The 19,954-nt window shown below is 39.0% G+C and overlaps 2 protein-coding genes across 15 annotated transcripts; one reads left to right on the top strand and one right to left on the bottom strand.

Annotated features, from left to right (window-relative positions):
* Positions 1 to 915: 915 nt before the first annotated feature.
* On the top strand, positions 916 to 7,584 carry LOC131310181 (RNA polymerase II C-terminal domain phosphatase-like 3). Its single transcript, XM_058337066.1, has 12 exons — positions 916 to 2,076; positions 2,203 to 2,335; positions 2,438 to 2,493; positions 2,577 to 2,637; positions 2,719 to 4,092; positions 4,604 to 5,215; positions 5,324 to 5,470; positions 5,572 to 5,840; positions 5,935 to 6,046; positions 6,144 to 6,401; positions 6,885 to 6,931; positions 7,034 to 7,584. The coding sequence occupies exons 1-12, from the start codon at positions 1,388 to 1,390 to the stop codon at positions 7,095 to 7,097; spliced, it is 3,822 nt and encodes a 1,273-aa protein (XP_058193049.1). The 5' UTR covers positions 916 to 1,387; the 3' UTR covers positions 7,098 to 7,584.
* Positions 7,585 to 11,141: 3,557 nt separating this feature from the next.
* Positions 11,142 to 16,938, bottom strand: LOC131310014 (protein NEOXANTHIN-DEFICIENT 1). 14 transcript variants are annotated; one of them, XM_058336778.1, is made up of 11 exons: positions 16,382 to 16,934; positions 15,484 to 15,640; positions 15,259 to 15,342; positions 15,111 to 15,160; positions 14,874 to 14,916; positions 14,184 to 14,256; positions 13,980 to 14,018; positions 13,538 to 13,709; positions 11,900 to 11,978; positions 11,767 to 11,823; positions 11,142 to 11,555 (listed from the first exon to the last, which is right to left on the bottom strand). In XM_058336778.1, the coding sequence occupies exons 2-11, from the start codon at positions 15,546 to 15,548 to the stop codon at positions 11,294 to 11,296; spliced, it is 924 nt and encodes a 307-aa protein (XP_058192761.1). In that variant the 5' UTR covers positions 15,549 to 15,640; positions 16,382 to 16,934; the 3' UTR covers positions 11,142 to 11,293. The 14 variants fall into 14 exon arrangements, with proteins under 14 accessions (XP_058192761.1, XP_058192763.1, XP_058192757.1 ...); XM_058336780.1 differs by having other exon boundaries at positions 13,538 to 13,706; XM_058336774.1 differs by having other exon boundaries at positions 14,870 to 14,916; positions 15,097 to 15,160; positions 16,382 to 16,933.
* Positions 16,939 to 19,954: the final 3,016 nt, after the last annotated feature.

Genomic DNA, 19,954 nt, shown 5'->3' with positions numbered 1-19,954 from the left:
TCAATAACCAAATTTTATCTCTCAATCAAGCACACCAACATTACACAAAAACATTCTCTCTCTCTCTCTCACAACAATGTTTTCAAAAAATAATTTTAAAAAACTGTAACTTTCAGGTTTTTTTTTCTGTTTTTTTTTTCAGAAACTTTAAAAACTGTAAGTAAATAAAGTGTGTTTTTCAAAAAACTGTTTTTGAAATTTCAAAACTCTTTTATAGAAAACTGTTTTTTTACACAAAATCTGTTTTTAAAAAACTGTATTTATATTTTTAAAATTTCAAAATTATTTTTGTAAATACAATTCTTTCAAAATTTCTCAAAATTGTATTTCTAGTTTTTAAGTGAACAAGGTGTGTGTTTTTTGAAAAATTATTTTTTGTTTCGAAAAACTATTTTATTTTTTTTGAACTGTTTCTAACATAAACAGTTTTTTTTTTCCTTCAAAAACCTCTTTTTCAAAAAATATGGGTGAAATGAAGGAAAAAAGTTTGGAGGGCCCATTGGTTTTGATTATGGGCAAAAAATAACCAATGTAGAATTTGATATTGTTAACTTTAACAACCTCTAAATGGATAATCAAAATCCGATGTATCATGTTTTGATTATTCACATTTATTTATTCCATTGCAGCACTGCTGATGCTCTAAAGGTTAGTGTATTTTCTTGAATTTCAGAAGGAAGATCTTTGGAGTAGTACGAGTATTTGTTAGAAATTTCAGGGGGAGGAAGTAAATGAAATGAAATTTACTCCAATTTCATTTATTCAAAACTCCTTCGTATAAAATGACAGCTAGATTTGAATCACGGTGAGCCTTGCTGTCAATTGGCCTACCGTAGCCATCCTAACAAGTTTCGGATTGCTGACATGTACGGTCCAGATTCAAACTCACCCGGATCCTCTCTATTCGAGTCGCTCGTCCTCCAGAATCATAATCTCTTTCCTTCCTCTCCCAACCCTTCTCGTCAGTCTCAATTTCCTTCTCTCTCCCAAATTTTCCTGGTTTCAAATGTTTCCTCTTCTCACAACATAATTAAAATATACAGTATAAACATCATCACCAACCTTATACAGTATTCAAGATCTGATTCTCATGAACATTCAAAATCTCGTCGCATAAAACTCTCAGATCTAGGGCAAAAAAACTTACACAAAACCCTAAGTTTGAAATTTTGACCTTGTTCTCTTCTCCGTAGATCTCTGTATATATACTTATCCATATCTGTATATGTATATGAGTCTTATATGTAGAGTCTTTTATAGATAAAACAGATAGCAGATTGTGTATGGCATCCGATCTTGATTGTTAGGTTCGGAGGATTATTTATTACTATTTGTATTTAAGAATTCCGAGAACAAAGAAACTCTGATAATAATAATAGGCTGTGAGATGGGGCAGTCGATCGAAGACGTGGAAGAAGGTGAAATCTCCGACTCGGGTTCGGTGGAGGAGATCAGTGAGGAGGACTTTGTGAAGCTGGAGGCGGCTACTAATAATAATAACAATAATAAGCCTAGGGTTTGGACGGTTCAAGATCTGTACAAGTTTCCCGTTTCACGGAATTACTCCTCCGGTCTCTACAACCTCGCCTGGGCACAGGCCGTACAGAACAAATCCCTCGACGAGGTTCTGGTCAAGCAAGAAGAGATCATCAACTCCAACTTGAAGAGATCGTCTTCTTCTTCTTCAGCCACCAACACGAAACAACCGAATAAGACGAGTAATGGTTTAAGTTTGTCCACGCTGAAGGATGCGGAGAAAGTTATAATTGATGTGAGTGGTGATGACGACGATGACGATGAGGGTGCTGATAAGGTGGAGAAAAGCAAGGAGGAAGGTGAATTGGAGGAAGGTGAGATTGATTTGGACTCTGAGATTGTGGTCAAGATTGAAGATGATGATGATGATGATGAGGGTTTGAAGGGGAATAATGATGGGGTGGATGCAAATCAATTGGACAATGATGTGGGGGATACAATTCAATTGGACACTACTGATGGGGAAGAGAATGAGGTGGAGAGGAGGGTTAACTCGATACGCGAAGCACTTGGGACAGTAACCATGGTTGATGTGGAAAAGTAAGTTGGCTGAATTTACCGGAGCCAGAATGATTGATGAGAAATGTCCAATTTGAATATACGTATAAAAAGTAATTGCCCAAGTGAATTATACTGGATTAACGTTTTTAAATTTATCTGTTGTAGATCATATAATGCAGTTTGTTCCCGACTACATTGCCTGTTAGACAGCTTGCGGGAAGTGGTTTTTGGAATTTCCACTCCTATGGCCGATGCTCTTAATCAACTTTCATTTACTGCAATACAGACTGTGAATTCTGTAAGATTATCCACTGGTTGTTTTGTTCATCTGATTTGCTCTCTTTCCTGGTGGGATCAATTTGCTGAATTGTTCCGTAGGCTAAGACTCAATTTTTCGCAGGTTTTCTGCTCCATGAACGAAAACCAGAAGGAACAAAATAAAGACATTCTGTCTAGGTTTCTGTTTCACCCTTTTGTGTTGTCCCAAACATTGGCATACATAGGTTGCTTACCCCTTTCTTTTCTGAATTTGGTCACAGGTTGTTATCTAATGTGACCAGCCAAAACCCTCCTATCTTTTCTCCTGAGCAGTTGAAAGAGGTTTGTTATTCTGCACAACTTTTCTCAAGGACTATAATTTTTGGTAGTTGTCAAAATTTAACGTGGTATCTGTTGTTACAGCTAGAGTTAATGATCACACCTATGGATCCTCCAACTGTTTTGCCGCCTTTGAAAGGCAACAATAAGGCAAACAACATACAATTCACTGAGAGGGTGAATCAGAAAGACTCTGATGCTTCTGAAAATGCTAGTCATGATTTGACTAGTTCAATGGATATGGAGTTTGAATCTGCGTCTGTTGAATCTTTGCATCCAAATGATGCCAACACATTTATGGAACGATTGAAAGTTGGACCAAGTAGTTCTAGGGGCAGGGGGGTGTTGCTTCCCCTGCTTGACCTTCACAAAGATCATGATGAAGACAGTCTTCCATCCCCAACCCGGACAACCCCATTGCTCATGCCATTGAATAGCCTATTGCCTATTGGAGGTGGAGCTGTTAAACCGGAATGGCCTTTACCCCACCCAGCTGAAGACACTGTAATGCATCCTTATGAAAGGGATGCCCTCAAAGCTGTTTCTTCTTATCAACAAAAATTTGGTCGCAGTTCCTTCCTTATGAATGAACTTCCAAGCCCAACCCCTTCAGAAGAAGATGATGATGGAGATGGCGAAACTGGTGGGGAGGTTTCTAGTTCTTCCATGGTCGGCAGTGTTAAAACTGTCAATCCACCAATTTTGGCACAATCAGCTGTTTCTCCATTGCCGCATGTAGACAGTTCCAAAGCATTGATCAATGCAAGTTCAGCACCTAATACAACATTTAAATCCCCAGTGAAGAGTAGAGATCCTAGACTGCGATTTGCCCATCCTGATTTAGGTCTGGATCTCAATCAGCGTCTGTTGCCTATGACTAAAAATGAACCTAAAGCGGATGCTGTCGTGGAAACAGCAACCTCAAGGAAGCAGAAACCTCCTGAGGAACCTATTTTGGATGGCCCTGCTCTGAAAAGGCAAAGGAATGGACTGACTGATTCTGATGTTGTTAGGGATGTGCAAACTGTTTTAGGAAGTGGTGGTGGTTTGGAGGATAGGGGCACTAGTGGACCTCAGTTCACTAGCAGCAGGAGTCAGGTGGTGGAGAACACAGGAGGTGACCCTTGGAAATTCGAGAGTGCAGTTACTGCCTCTGGTACTGGCATGATTTTGCCAAATTTACTACTAAATGGAACTGAGACCTTATCGGGGGCAGGTGGGAGCACGCCTTCCTTGCAATCTTTGTTGAAGGATATCGCAGGGAATCCAACCTTGTGGATGAATATAATTAAGACGGGACAACAGAAGTCTGTTGAACTTATGACAGGCTCCACGCATACGCCAAGCTTGAATTCCATACTGGGAGCAGTTCCATCCCCGAGTGTTCCTCCTTTGAAACCCCCAGTGCTTGGGCAGGGATCTGCCGGATTACTTCAGACTCCTCAAACATCTTCAATGGTGAGGATCTATTACCTGGTAGTCTTTTCCTCGTTTCAGTTTTGGTGCAACTCAATATCTTCCCAACGTTATGTGCCCAGTTTAGAAAGAAACCTGCTAACACCACCATAGAATCGATAGGGAAGAAATAGTCTAGTTGAAGAATATTTGCATTTTTTCCCTTGACTCTTGATTGCTATATGGTTTCCTCCGGACTGCAATGGTAGACAATTCTTAAGCAGCTTATACTTTTGTATTTCGAACTTCAGATATTCCCTAGTGGAACTGTTTACACTGAACAGCTAATTCAATTAGTCCTCTTCCAGTCTGAATGTACTGATATTTTTTCGCTAAACTTTCATGATAGTTCTGGAATATGCACTTGTGGGAAAATTGAGTGGGATGAGACATATTAAATGCTCAAGGCGTCGCATTTTAAGTTATTACTTACATTTTTGTTAGCAACATTGGGTGTCCTGTTCACTGTTTTCTTTTACGGCCAAGGTTTTTGATCATGTTTTGTAATTTACAGAACTTGCAGGACGAGTTGGGAAAAATCCGCATGAAACCACGTGACCCTCGACGTATTCTACATAGCAATATATCTCAAAAGGCTGGGAGCTTGGGACCTGATCAGGCCAAAACAAATGCAGCTCTTGTATCGAGCTCTCAGGAAATGAAGGGCAATTTGAATCTTCAGAACCAAGATCAAGCAGATAAGAAGTCCACGCCTCCTAAAAATCCACCAGATATTACTTCACAATTCACCAATAATCTGAAAAACATAGCTGATATTTTATCAGTTTCTCAAGCATCGATACCTCCACCAGTTATACCTCAGAATACTTCTTCACAGCCCGTGCATGTTAACTCGAATAGAATGGACATTAAAAGTGCAGTACAAGAATCAGTTAATCTGCAGAGTGGGACCATTCCTTTGTCTGCGGAAGTTGCTGCAGGCCCTTATCCACCACAGAACACCTGGGGAGATGTTGAGCATCTGTTTGATGGATTTGATGACCAGCAGAAAGCTGCTATCCAACGAGAGAGGGCTAGGAGGATTGAAGAACAGAACAAGATGTTTGCTGCACATAAGTTGTGTCTTGTGTTGGATCTGGATCACACACTTCTTAATTCAGCCAAGGTATTATGGTATCCTAGTCTATTTTAAGATTGTTCCGGCTATATTGTGGCTTTGTAGGACACAATGTGAAAGCATTCTGTTTTGATTAATCTCTATCTGTTTCTTCAGTTTTCCGAAGTAGATCCTGTGCATGATGAGTTGTTGAGGAAGAAAGAGGAACAAGATCGTGAAAAGCCGTATAGGCATCTCTTCCGGTTTCCTCATATGGGTATGTGGACTAAATTGCGACCAGGGATTTGGAATTTTTTGGAGAAGGTAATAGGAATCCTTGTATTTTTTTAATTTTCTTTTGGGAAACAAGGTTCTTTCTTGAGCTTTTCTCATGAAGCTCATAGTGCATCTTGCGTTTCTTTCAGGCTAGTATGCTTTTTGAACTGCATCTCTACACAATGGGGAACAAGCTGTATGCTACAGAGATGGCAAAACTGCTTGATCCAAAAGGGGTCTTGTTTAATGGACGAGTAATCTCTAGGGGTGACGATAGTGATCTTTTTGATGGTGATGAGAGGGTTCCTAAGAGTAAGGATTTGGAGGGGGTTTTGGGTATGGAGTCGTCTGTGGTAATTATAGATGATTCTGTTAGAGTCTGGCCACACAACAAACTAAACTTGATAGTCGTAGAAAGGTAAACATGCCTATCTATGGTCTTGAAACAATATCCAATTTCTCCTGTTTGCTTTGCTTTATTGGCTATTTTCTTATTTCAAATATTTTTGCAGGTATATTTATTTTCCTTGCAGCAGACGACAATTTGGGCTTTTAGGTCCTTCTCTCCTTGAGATTGATCATGATGAGAGACCGGAAGATGGCACTTTATCATCTTCTTTGGCGGTGAGATTTTTAGCCACTTAACCATGAGATTTCACAAATGACTTCCTTACCAATTCCCTCCCTGTTGATGTATAATGTATTGTTGCCTAAAACATAGGTAATTGAGAAAATACATCAAAACTTCTTTTCACATCAATCCTTGGATGAAGCTGATGTTAGAAACATCCTAGCTTCAGAGCAGCGGAAGATTCTTGGCGGTTGCCGCATTGTCTTCAGCAGGGTGTTTCCGGTTGGTGAAGCCAATCCTCACTTGCATCCATTGTGGCAGACAGCTGAACAGTTTGGTGCTGTGTGCACCAACCAGATAGATGAGCAGGTCACCCATGTAGTGGCCAACTCACTTGGTACCGACAAGGTATAGTTGCTTATTAGTTTTCTGTCTTCTGAGAAACAACTCATATTTTATTTCTTCATAGCCTGGTGCTGTTTAGATCATGATATGGATGTTCTAGAGTAAGCATACAAAAATAAATTCAGGTGAGGGAAAAAAAGGATAATTGAGAAGAAAGCATGTAGGAAGATGCCTTAATGAGATAGAGCCATGATGTGGCTTCAGGATTCTTGTTTCTTCTTGTTTCTTTCTTTTTTGGCGTGTGATTTTCTTGTAAAAAGATTATGATATAGGTTCTTGAACCACTCTACCATTAGCAGTTTCTACACAAATGTGAGTTAGCTCGATCCCCCATGAGCACTTGCCAAACAAAGGGAATCCTATTTTTCATGAAGCCTTTGTGTTGGGGCTGGGTTTTGACCATTTGATGTCAAACTATTGTACGCCACCAGAAGCTCCCTTCTCTCTTTGACTGTGAAGGCTAACTCTTAAGCTTGTCTCAAACAGGTCAATTGGGCTCTTTCAACAGGAAGATTTGTTGTACATCCTGGCTGGTAAGAATGTGCCTCTACTTTCAAATGTGATTTGAGTGTATTTGGTTTCTTTGATTGAATTTAACACATAATTTTCTCTATTCTAACCGGAAAAAATGACAGGGTGGAAGCATCTGCTTTGCTTTACCGGAGAGCAAATGAACATGATTTTGCCATTAAACCGTAAACACTCATCACACCTCAACCAGATATACTGGGACCTCACAATAGAACCCACAGTTCAAGCGGAAGTGGAAGCCCAAGCGTGGAAAATAGAATTCAAGGGTCGTATTGGTTGGGAAAGGGGCTGGGCTTAAACGTGTGGTTGCTACCCTTAGGTTTCCCTTTAGTGCCCTTAATGGAAAGCCAATGCAAACGAGAAATTTTTTTAACTCAGATTGTCCAATCTTAGCGGTTTAGGCTTTTGATGACTGGCAAAAACTGAGTGGAGAAATAGAATGGAGGGTCGATGACCAATCGAAATTTGGATAGCTTGGGGCAGGCCTCTTTCCATCTGGGGTGATATGGAATGGCCTTGACTGGATTCAATTTGAGCGTTTCGGAGATCACCGGATGTAGGCGCTTTATAAGAGCATATGTACAAGTTTGATGAATTTTAAAATTTTGGATTTGAAACCATCCTTAAAATTTCAAAAATAAAACATTTAACTGGATCTTATTTTGGGAGAGCAGATGTGAGAGGATGAATCAGTTAACTTTGGTAACGCAAGATGGTATGATCTAATGCTGTTGAATAAAAGGACGTCTTAAAGAAGATAACTTCAGAATCCCAGTTTCGGATTTGAGACCCTACATATTCAGTGCTTAGCAGGGGAGATCCTATATCTGCAACTCTCTCTCTCTCTCTCTCTCTCTCTCTCTCAAAGGGACTGTGAGATCGGCCGAGGATTATTTTGGGACGGGGGATATTGGCCCTGTGTGTGGTCCAAGAAAGTGACAAATCTCGTTCCTTGAATCTGAAGCAATAGTGTGGCAAAGCAAGGAGTAATTATTTAGTCATCTTGGGACTGTTGACACCATCTGGTGGTAGTGGTATCTTAATACTCTTCAATCAAAACTATGGTTTCCCGTGGGATTAATACATTAAATAATGCCATAATGGTCTCATATGAATCTGTAGTGGTGAACGAGAGATCTCTGATGGGTGCCTTAGGAGCGTTGCGTCAGGATCAGAGTGCAAAACAAAGAAAATTGAAGTCCACAAATACCTAGCACACTTTTTATACTGCATGTTCCATGTTTAGCCAAGGGAATGTGAGCGAGGGTCCTATTTCCCTGTTAAAGCTTTTCTGGACGGTATAAAAAGGTCGTAGTACCAGGTTTGGTTGGTTATAAGCTTGTCTATTCTCCCCGTCTCCTCCTAACCTATCCCATGCCACCGTCCCGGACGTCATTTTCACACCAAGTATTTTCTACATTCCTTACAGCACTTTCTCTCCAACCCAATATCCTCTAAATCTCTCATCTTAGAGAGACTATCTTAGAGAATAAAAAAACTGTTTTATAATGAAAGACTAGATTTCTTCCTCTATCTATATTCTTAGAAACTCACTCCAAATCTCAAACTTCATTACTTTACCTTCAAAATCCAAATTCTACTCAATATTAGTCTTATTATAGTAACTGATATTGCAAAAATCTTTTGATTGGTTCCAATTTTACAACAAAAAAAAAAAAAGTATCAAAACGGAATAGATCCTCCATATTTTTTTGGTACTTCATATTTGAACAATGAAAGACCATCCTCCCAATTGGAAGAAAATACGGAGGGTGGATAGGAGTGAAATTTTACTTCAAAATGGAAGAATGAACGAAAATTTGAAGACATGGAGGGTAGGTGGGAGATGGTCTAATAAGTAAGGTATGTCCTCATTTGTGCAATTTTTATTGTTCCAAAAAGATTATGCAAGTTCAAAAGTAATGGGTAAGATTGATAATTTTCCAAGCCCACTTTACGATTCTTGTCATAGATACAACAAAATTAAAATATTAGAGAAAAGAAGTTATTGACCAATTTCCCAAACCCTTACAATTATTGTCATAGACCTCATGTTGCGGGACACACGATTGTCGATAAAGTCAGGCATGCATCGAAGGCTTTGGGTTTGCTTGTAGTGGTGAACCACGCATGCGACGTAGTCGGGAGTGATTTTGCCCTTACAATTGCATTTGAGAAATGAATTAAAAAATATTGTGATTTTTTTTTTTGATCCGAAAATATTGTGATTTCAATAGCCTAAATTGCTAGGCTCTTGGGCACCTCATCTATTTAATGGCTAGTTAAAGTGGATAATATAGCATTTTGTTTTGGGTAAAATGCATGGGATGGACTGCTGGGATGCAAGTTAGGGACAAATAGGGGAGCCTGCAATTGGCGCCAATTTTTCCTCCTCCAGTGCTCATTGCCATTGACATGGGAGGCATCCCTGCCAAGTAAGCTGAAAATGGTCCCCTCACCAACTTCCGTTAGTGTATTGACAGAATTTGAGGCCAGGGTCGGAATTAATGACAGAATGAAAAACACGGGGTCTAATTCAAAATAATGAAAGCTCTGGTGTGTATTGGACATTGGGTTTAAAAGGGCGTTTTTTTCTTCTTAAATTTTCGCTTATATTCCTCTTTTCATAAATCCCTCAACAAATTCATGTGCAAACGCATGCAGGTGTCGCCATTGTCATGCCATACGGGGCTCATGGAAGAGGGTCTTTTGAAAGAGTACGAAGAAACATATCTCAAATTTCTCGCTTCCACCGGCCGGCTAATGGAAACTTGATTGCGCTACTCAACTTTGAAATGGACGATAGAACAAGTCTGTGGCCCGCTCTTGCTTAATTCATTTTCGCTAAGAAAAAAACTGCTAAATGTCAATGAAGAATTCGGTATTAACTTCAAAACTAAAACGAAATAAAGTTGATTTTCATGTGCTCTATAAATTTCAATTTTGGACATTTTAATGGTAATAAAGTCAAACAACATAGACCCACAACAAACAAACAAGTCTTAATTGAGTAATTATTAGCGTTCTCGACATATCACGTGGCATTGCTTATGTAATACTCTCAACTATTTAAGTCATTTAAATCTTAACCGAGTAATTATTTGTCTTCGTAACCAACAACTTCTTCATCCATCATACCATTGTTTAAGGAAGGAAAAAAAACGATAATGGAGAGAAATAATCGGATCTTGCAGCAACGATTGACCTCTTGACTTTCTAGAAAAAAAAATATAAATAACTGACCTAACACCATTTGCAGAATATACATAGAGTAACTTCACTTGAATAAATTTCCGAGTCCGTTTCGGACATCGTCTGAAGGCTAAAATCAGGGCCGGCTCTGAAATTTCAGAGGCCTAAGACGATCTTCGAAAATAAGGCCCTTAATATCCTATCACTTAACATGTAATTCCTTCTTCGTCAGTTTATTGGGTTTGCTTGCAATGAGAATTATCGTTTAAGAGGAAAAGATGCATCCATGTTAATAATGCACTCACCACACAGAATAATTTTCCCAGAGATCATCGATCTTGAGGTCCCGTAATCCAACTTTATTCTCACTTTTTGTTTTTTTCCTCCGTTCCATTTTACTGGGTCATTGGGCTTTTATGTGAAACATATTCATGGGTTAAAAATGGAGCCTATAGCAACACATATACACTAGGTGCTAAAAATAAGTGGAGACCCTAGTTTTTGGACATTTTGGGGGCTTAAGGCTTGCGTATGAAATAGTTCTACTCGCCCTGACTTGTGAACTGAGAGATTCTTTGATCCCTATCCCTATCGACCAAGTCCGCAATGGAAAGAGTGATCCGCGGAAACCATTGAAAGCAAGCTAGTTTAACAGTTAGACGAGCTACGGATGAAGTTTCTCATCCAGGAAACTCTACTTTCTGTCACCGCAAGCCACAGAGGCTGAAAAAGAAGCTACTTGCATAAGCAGAGGAGAGCCGGTAACTGTGTTGAACGTAGAGGAGTGAGGCATTTAGCTCGTGACTATCCCAATCGGGGGACGGACGAATGTTGCTGGAGGAGTGCAGAATAGACCAGCTGAAGATAGAAGAGTGAAGGTTGTGGAGCCTAGAGCCCGGGAAGACTAACGTCCGAAGCCTTAGCCCAGAGCTGGCCATGCCCACAAGGCATCCATCCGGGAAAAATACAAGGTTCTAAAAGAACTGAAATTTTGGTATACCCCTACAATTCCTCAGAATCTGACACTAGAAACGGTGAGTAGATACGCTCTTCAGAAAGAGTAACAAAACAAGAAAATTCCATAACTTATTTAGTGCTAATATACAGGAACCAACAGCAAGTTGAAATGCCAAAAAGAAGAAGAAAAGAAGACGACACATTTCATGATACCATCAAACTGCTCTAAAAGTGTACTCAGAGCAGGGACAAACGATAGCAGGAGCTTCAACCTGCATTTTCAGACAATTGAACTCCAGAGCCAAAATTGGTTTCGATAACAACACTGATATGCTGAGGTTCCTTTCGTTTTGTACGAGATCTCTGCTTATTATAGAATCCACAAACTTGGAACTTGGGGTTTCAAGAGATTGTTCAGTAGCACTTTTTGGTGCTACGGACGACACCGACACCTTTGCTGGTCGCACTGCTCTTATCCTGCACAAGATAGGAGTCTTACAGTTTACAACAGAAACATTGCCAACACAGGAGGCACTAGTTAAAACACAACAAAAAAATTAACTTGAAGTTCACAATGGTCTTGCTTTGAACCGTTGGGGCGCAGCTGCTTATTCATTATTGGAGATCTATCGGTGGATAGTCATAGAGATTGTGAAGCATTAAGTATGACAAGATATAGCAGACTAACCTGCACTCAATTTGACAAGAATATTTAAGAAGATGAGGATTATACTCTGTACGTCCACTGCGATATAATAGATGAAATAGAGATTAGTTTCTACAAAAAGGAGTTTAGTAATGCAGACAAATGCAGAAACTACCTGAAGCTTGGAAGTGACATCTTGATAACTGGCCCAATCAACTTGTTGGAATTTAGCTCTGGTACTGCCTTGGCCAAGGCTGAGATGAGGGATGTGAAATTAAAAATCAATACGTAAATTGCAAAAGCACCTTCTATGTATTATAACAAGAACAAAAAATTCAGTTCCATCGTGAAAGTGTACTATCAAACAAGAACAGGATTATTATTATTATTTTTTTGGGCAAATTTTCGTAGTCGTCCCTCTAGTTTTACGGTTGTCTCAATTTCGTCCCTCTAGTTTCAATTGCTACCAAATAAACCCTGTAGTTTGTTTTACGTTCCAAATTGGTAAAATCGTTAACACCGTTAATGAAACTAACGGAAAATTATGATTAAAAAATTAAGTTCTCCAATTTTCAATCCGGTTGAACCGGTGCGAAGATCTTATTTTTTTTTTAATCATTTAATCCTAGATGGTCGTAATGAATTTTTGGCTCTAAGGCCTTTCAACGAGCACCCGAAGAGTCCTTATTTAGTTTTAGGGCTCTCTTAGGGTGCTCATTGAAAGACCTTAAAGCAAAAAATCCATTATGACCGTTTAAGATAAAATTATCAGAAAAATAAGATCTTCGCACCGGTTCAAACGGATTGAAAATTGGAACACTTATTTTTTTACACCGTTTATATGTTAAAAAATATAGTTAAAAAATTAAGTGTTCCAATTTTTAATCTGTTTGAACCAGTGCGAAGATTTTATTTTTCTGATTATTTTATCTTAAATGAACACTTAATTTTTTAACTATATTTTTTTAATATATAAACAGTGTAAAAAAATAAGTGTTCCAATTTTCAATCCGTTTGAACCGGTGCGAAGATCTTATTTTTCTGATAATTTTATCTTAAACGGTCATAATGGATTTTTTGCTCTAAGGTCTTTCAATGAGCACCCTAAGAGAGCCCTGAAACTAAATAAGGACTCTTCGGGTGCTCGTTGAAAGGCCTTATAGCCAAAAATTCATTACGACCATCTAGGATTAAATGATAAAAAAAAAAAAGATCTTCGCACCGGTTCAACCGGATTGAAAATTGGAGAACTTAATTTTTTAATCATATTTTTCCGTTAGTTTCATTAACGGTGTTAACGATTTTACCAATTTGGAACGTAAAACAAACTACAGGGTTTATTTGGTAGCAATTGAAACTAGATAGGACGAAATTGGAACAACCGTAAAACTAGAGGGACGACTACGAAAATTTGCCCTTATTTTTTCCAACAGCCGTAAGAGCAGGATTCTAGTTGCAGGCGGAAGAGGATAGCCTACTGTTAACGTATAGTTCACATTCACCACCACCCAATGAACATGTTTACAACAACAACAACAACAACAGCAGAACCCATGTAATCCCCCCAATGAACATGAAAGTGCAAGAAAATGTGCCAGGCAAAGGAAGGAAAATAGATAGGTTTAGCTTCAAATCAGGCCTTCGCAATTACAGTATGAAGTTAAAAACTTCAACTACTACTCTTACCATTATACGAATAAACTTCAAAAATATTTTAATTAGCGCACATGATCTGTAACCCAACTCATGCGAGGGAATGGCCTGACTGTTTGGGTATTTGATAATAGCAAACAAGACGAATACTCCAACTTACCAGCAGTACCAACGTTGATGGTACAGATATCTGTTGCAGAAGTGCCATTGATTTCAGTCACTTGGATATCTAAGCAATTCTTTGGATGACTCAAAACAGTGCTGACCCCTATCATTCTGAAGAATCTATTGGAGTTGTTTTCTGATTGCCTGGCTATTGGTGTAATTCTCTGCTGTAGACAGAAACCATATCACATAAAAAGATGTTTGCAATCGGAAATATCAGTGGCTTGCTCATATTTTGGCACATCTGGATCCTGTGCCTACCTTGTAGAAACCGAATGGTATAGACAATATGGTAGGAAATAAACCTCGGTTGAGAAAAGTTGGCCATTGGCCATTTTTGAAGAATTACCTCCATCAAACAATAGCCAAAAGGAGCAACACAGATGTTCTAATTTTCAAGTATGAAAGGAACAATGAAATGTTGGTTAAAGGCCCACCTTGGAAAACCTGGCAACTTGACTAGGAAGTCCCACATCCTGCAAAAATGAATACAAGAAAGGCAAGTAGAATCACCAGACCAAATAGCAAACTGAAACCTTGACAGTATTAAAGGATTTCTTAACCAGCCCTTCCGTTTTCAAAATTTCCAATGTCAATACAAGGAGAAAAAGTTTTTCCAACTGTCGATATTTCCAAAATACCATTAGGGAGCTTCCCACCTTTCTTCCATGTGCACAAGCCTCATCACTGTTCACAAGTACCCTAGCAGCCCATCTGTTCATAGAAACATTTAAACCTACTTACAAGTTATATATAGTACAGCAAATATTACATTTAAGTTATGGTTCCATTGTCTAATCAATGCGTTCCATCGTAGCATGAACCAGACAAGTCAAATCAGCATGTAAGAACGGTTAATGGTCAGGTGCACACTTGACAAACTGTTCTAGTTTGGTTCTTTTATACATAGTTGGCTGAAGATTTATGGTGCTTTGAGGCGTACAGACGAACCATGTAACCATTATCTTTACAAAAACTGGTCCTTTTATTTTTATTTTTTTGGGAGAATGCTCCTTTCAATTTGTTTGCTGAAGATTAACAAGAAAAAAAGACACATTTAAGTCACCAAAAAGCTAATCGTGAGTGGTGGGCATTCACCTTGATTTTTTATAAGCCAGATGAGCATTGAAGTTTGGTGTGGTTGCATCAAATCCCTCAGCATGAATATTGAATAGTGAACGCAGACCCATACTCAGATTTTTGTTTGTTACAACTGACTAGTAAACATTTTGTGGGTACTATCACAGAAATTACATGTGCAGATGTCCTAAACCAATTATTTGCTATTACTTTAGCATGACAAAGAAGAAAAAGGCGAAAAACTTACGCACAAGATGTAGGTGGATTCCATACTATTCCGGCAATCACCACGAGCTGCACAAAACAATAACAAAATAGCCAAGTCACCTTGCTAGTTCACAATTACGGGTAATTATTTTTTTCGCAGAAATTGATGTTTATGTAATTGCATGTGTTAGCGTTTTGTGCTTTTCCACAATTTAATAAGGTACAACTTGAGCCAGAGGAAGCAATCTAAAGGTCAATACATAGAACCTCATCAAAGATACCAGCTGGGCTGTCATCATAGCTGGCAAGAAAGAAGCCACCCAGTGTATATCTGTAGAGGGCAGGTTCATGTTAGTTAATGAGAAATAAAATATCTACGTTCATCTCATTTAATTGCAACTTCTTAGGAAAAGTATCGTAAATATACACCCGAAAGCTTCAACTAATTTGAACTCTTTGGGGATGAAAGCGCGAGCAGTTTCTGATTTCACAAGGTGAAGCTGATACAAAGCACTGAAACAGGAAGCAGACCATCACGTTTTGATGTTTAAACCAAAAAACAGCCACACCTAGTTGGCTAGTTATGTGGATCCCCAGCACGTAAGATGATAGAGACACCCTGAGTTATAAAAAATAGACAAGAGAAACTCTTGCCTGCCTTTGAATTCCCATGGAGGTTTGCCATACCCCGAAGGAGGTTTTGCTTCTTTAACCTCCATAAGACTAAATCCTCCAACAGAATGGAATAGAAAACAATAGCATCTTTAGGAGAGTCCCAATTCAAATTATTTGAGCTCCTTCCACATACTGCCTACAGGAAAACAATTTTTATAAAGCATCAGCATATGATTTTGGACAAAGCTGCCCCAAATTATCAATGTACTACAGACAACTACTAATCTACCAAGCAACTTGTAGAAAGTAAAGCCATGTATCAGACTACTATATATTTATGGCTTTCATGTGCAGCCAATAGTATGCAAGTTGCCCAAGTTGCAAGTTGAAACAGGTACAGATATACCTGAAACAGTAAATTTAAAAGGAGGGAGCTCTAAACCATTAGCAAAACCGCCAAAGCCCACTGAGTTTCACTTAAAAGTTACAACTTTTATGGATGAATGGTAATACTATCAAGTATCAACCTGACTACAAGGGCATTCAAGGAGATTCAAATATAAGGAAATGTAGCTAACAGAACTGCAAAGCCATCATCAATATGAACGAACTTTAAGAAGCAAGTAGATTTCTGGGTTCAAATGGCACATATGTTGTCCTTATGGCCAAGGAAGTGGACAGTGCATTTGGACCCATCTAGCAATTGAACTGGAACAAAAGAGAAATCAAAACATGAAAGCCAGAACAAGATCGATATTTGAGCTTGGTCTTTAAGAAAAGGAGAAAACCACATCGATCACTGCACAGCATACATATATGAACCAAAAGAATGTAAAAAGAAAGCACACCTAACCGGTTAAAGAGAGAGGTGTACTGTGGAAGGAAAGACTACATTAATGTATGGAAGAAAGAGAAAATGAGTGACCGTGCAACTTACTAATTTTTCAGCCACAACCCAAATACCAAATGAGTAGAAGAAATCAAGAGGAAACCCAGAGACAGAAAGCTTCAGCGTGTGAGATTCCTATTCCTATTCCTATGTGGGTGCGAGGGTATGCTGTCTGGTCTAGTGAGTGAGGGGTAGCAACAAAACTGCCAATGTGAAACAAGTAATGAGTCGCAGATTTTTAAGAGAGAGAGAGAGATGGAAACCGACAGTGGTAGATGACATCAGCAACCATGTACTAGTATTTATCCAATTCGGATTACGAATCCAATTCCGTTTGCAAACCCAGTTTCAATTTCCCACGGCCTTTGATTTGGCGCCAACTGAATTCCGCTTCCGCAGTATAACAAATTCATCTTCACATCAAATCCCACAGTATCAGAAAACCACCTCTACCCAATTGGCCTCCTCCTTTCTCCCTACTCCTACTACTACTAGTAGTATTTCCTTTCCTTTTTCTGCGCTTGTCTGTCTTGTCTCTTTCGCTTGCGTTGGGGTACCACAACTTAGGGATAAGGAGTTTCGTTTAGCCCACACGAACACGATAAGAGAGGACAGTGATTATACTTCATCCGGTACAATTTGTTGTGCATGATTCTTTTTTTTAGAACTTTACAAAAAATTGTCTATATCTCACAATTTATAATATTTTTTATCATTTCAAAATCTTTGTTTACGAGAATGAACTGAAATCTATCAAATAAGATCCGTATTAAATATATAAAATCTATATAGTAACAGAGCTCAGTTTTTAAATCTTATATCCGTAGTTATAAATCTAGACCCTTCATTTATAAATCTTATGGTTAGCATGTATTAAGAGTTTCTATAAATCTAGATCATCCATGTTTCGCTACCAACGGCAATGATCAATTTCACAAATACTTACTTCTCTAAAAGGATTGATTTTGGACTGATTTTACTTGTTATGGAAGCAGAACTTTAATTGATATATATATATATATATATATATATATATATATATATTATAAAACAAAAGGATGTGGAGACAAATTGTTGGAATGGCTAAGATTCATTTAATTCAAGAGTTCATGAGTGCTATCCAATTCTCTTAAGAAAGCACTCACTCTTACAAATATATTATAAAAATGCCATCAATTTGTTTTTTTTTTCCCCTACGAATCAGCTTATGTTTTGTTGATTAAAAAAAAACCCAGTAGTCACCATCTCTCTCTCTCCCTCTCCTCTAATTGTCTAGCCACAAACAGTCATCGCCTTTGCTGGTGAGTCACTCGGAACCCAAAATTCACTATCCTCGGTAACATGCTCTCTCGCTCTTTCTCTGATACGTAATACTTTTTTGGTTTTGGCTATCCTTTTCTCTATTTTCCTTTATCTTTTCTAAATTTTTTATAGCTATCTAAAAATTAAAATAATGTTTTGAGCTACTATCAAGATTCAAATGGTAAGTTCAATTCCAATCGATGTGAGTAGTGCTGTAGGCACGGGCCGGAGTGGGTATTGCCGTAGGCACGGGTAAACACTAGTATATGTAGATGTTGGTTCACACAATCCATGTTGATTTTATTTGTTATGAAAGTAAAACTCATATACGGTAGAACTTTAATTGAGCGTTCAAGCCGTACCTTCAGGCACGAGCAAATACTGATATTATACATTAAAAGATATAAACAATTTTTTAAGACATCCCAAAAAGAAAATAGGCACATTTTGGGATGGAGGTAGTACATTTCTTTACTATTGATCCGACCATGCAAAGAAAACGTATAAATTACCAACCACAAAATTAGCATTTTTGTTAACCAATTAATACATGCATATTCGTTGGCTAAACAATCCCTATTAGGTGCTAGGTTGGAGTGTTGAAGGGAGAGGGGAGGTTCCTATCCCCCAACATCTTGCTAATCTTGCCCTTAATGATGTTCGGCCCTCAGGTCGGAATTAAGTTTTGTTCACCCTCCACTTAAGAGGATGAACATTACCATCATTCCTATTGCTTGAAAATGGTGTGGATTCCACCACAAAGTGATGTCATGCTTATCAAAAAGTGTATTACATGAATGTGACCTACACCATTTCAACCAATAAAAAAGAGGGTAATGTTCACCCTCTTTTAAGGAGGGTGAACAAAATTGCACTCCTCAAGTCGTTGCACTCGTTGCACCAATTAATAATCTTCCCCCTTTTCCGTGGAAAATAATAATAACATCTATCTAACTTTTATACTATATACTTGTGGGCAGCGTGCCCTTTCAAAAGAATTTCGTTCCTTTCAAAATGCCGGTTCGAGGGAGCGCTTAGCTGGACGATAAGCGCTCGCAAAATACAGAGTCGCCACTTGGGTTTTGAAGGTCCGACACCCAAGGAACCGTATTTCGAAGCACCTGCCACGCTATTTGATTTGAAAAAGTTAAAAAACCAATCCGTCATAACCATATCTGGGTTCGGGAGCCAGGTTACGAGAGGGGAATGCTTTTAAGGCACCCCTCTCGCCCAATTCGGAGATCGGTCTCTACTTAAGCATTTTGTGAAAAAGTTTGCAATTCTTCTTTTATTAACCAATTTTTAGTCAATTAGAGCGGGGGAACAGTTAATTGGGGATTCAAAACTGTAACACCTTGCAACATGTGATCAAAAAATAATATGGATGGAAGGCATGCTTGAAAAATAAACGAAATAAAACCCCAACACTGTTACCGGGCATCAAAACAGTGCATTGATATGAATGTGATACAGGCAGCAGCCAACTTGCATGCATGGCTCTGTCAGCATGCAAGTCAACCGTCGCGCGACCAACTCATACCATCGCGCGATGGTTATATCCTTCCAACATGTTCAATTTTATCTCCTTCTGGGCTCTGGAAGGACCAGTGCACACCCAGGATTCAAACCAAGCAGTTTATATGTACTGAAAGTAAATAATTATTACAAACGGGGATAACAGGAATAAAATACAACCCCAAAACAGTGGGGGTACCAAAATAGAGGCCTTTAGACCTAGTTGCCCATGCAAGGGCAATTGCTGGAAACAGGCTGACTATCGCGCGATGGAGTCAGATCGTCGCGCGAGGGCCATGACTGGACTTCCAGGAATTGCTTTGCATGCCTGGGCTCTGAGACATGTTCAGAAGCAACCCATGGGCATTCCCAAGCTAAATGACTAAGAGTTCTAAGTTAAGCTACAAATTTTAGCATGCAAGACAGAGGGTCTGGTTTTAAACACGCTTCACAGTGATTTAAAATACTATAAAACAGAAAATGACCAACATCCCATCCCCACGAGGACCGTCACGTGTTGACTGAAACAGTTGCGCGATGTAGTGAGTCCGTCGCGCGTGGATCCCAGCCAGTCAGTCTTGACCTTCGGCTGGTTGAGCTTCTTCTTGAATTCCATCCTTGCTGGCTCCTCATCACTATCTGACCAGGTGTCATTAGCGAAAATCTCAAAACTCGGTAGCAGCTCTCCAGTCTTTGAGTCAATAAAGGGCTCAGCCTGCCTTGTGTAAACAGTGTTTCCCTTCTCGCAGACAAAGTAGCTGTCGGGATCACCATAGAGGATTCGGGGTTTTCCCGCACATTTCC

The sequence above is a fragment of the Rhododendron vialii genome, chromosome 12a (genome assembly GCF_030253575.1).
Source record: "Rhododendron vialii isolate Sample 1 chromosome 12a, ASM3025357v1".
NCBI classification, from domain to species: Eukaryota; Viridiplantae; Streptophyta; class Magnoliopsida; order Ericales; family Ericaceae; genus Rhododendron; species Rhododendron vialii.
This window is presented reverse-complemented; position numbering and strand designations above follow the sequence as displayed.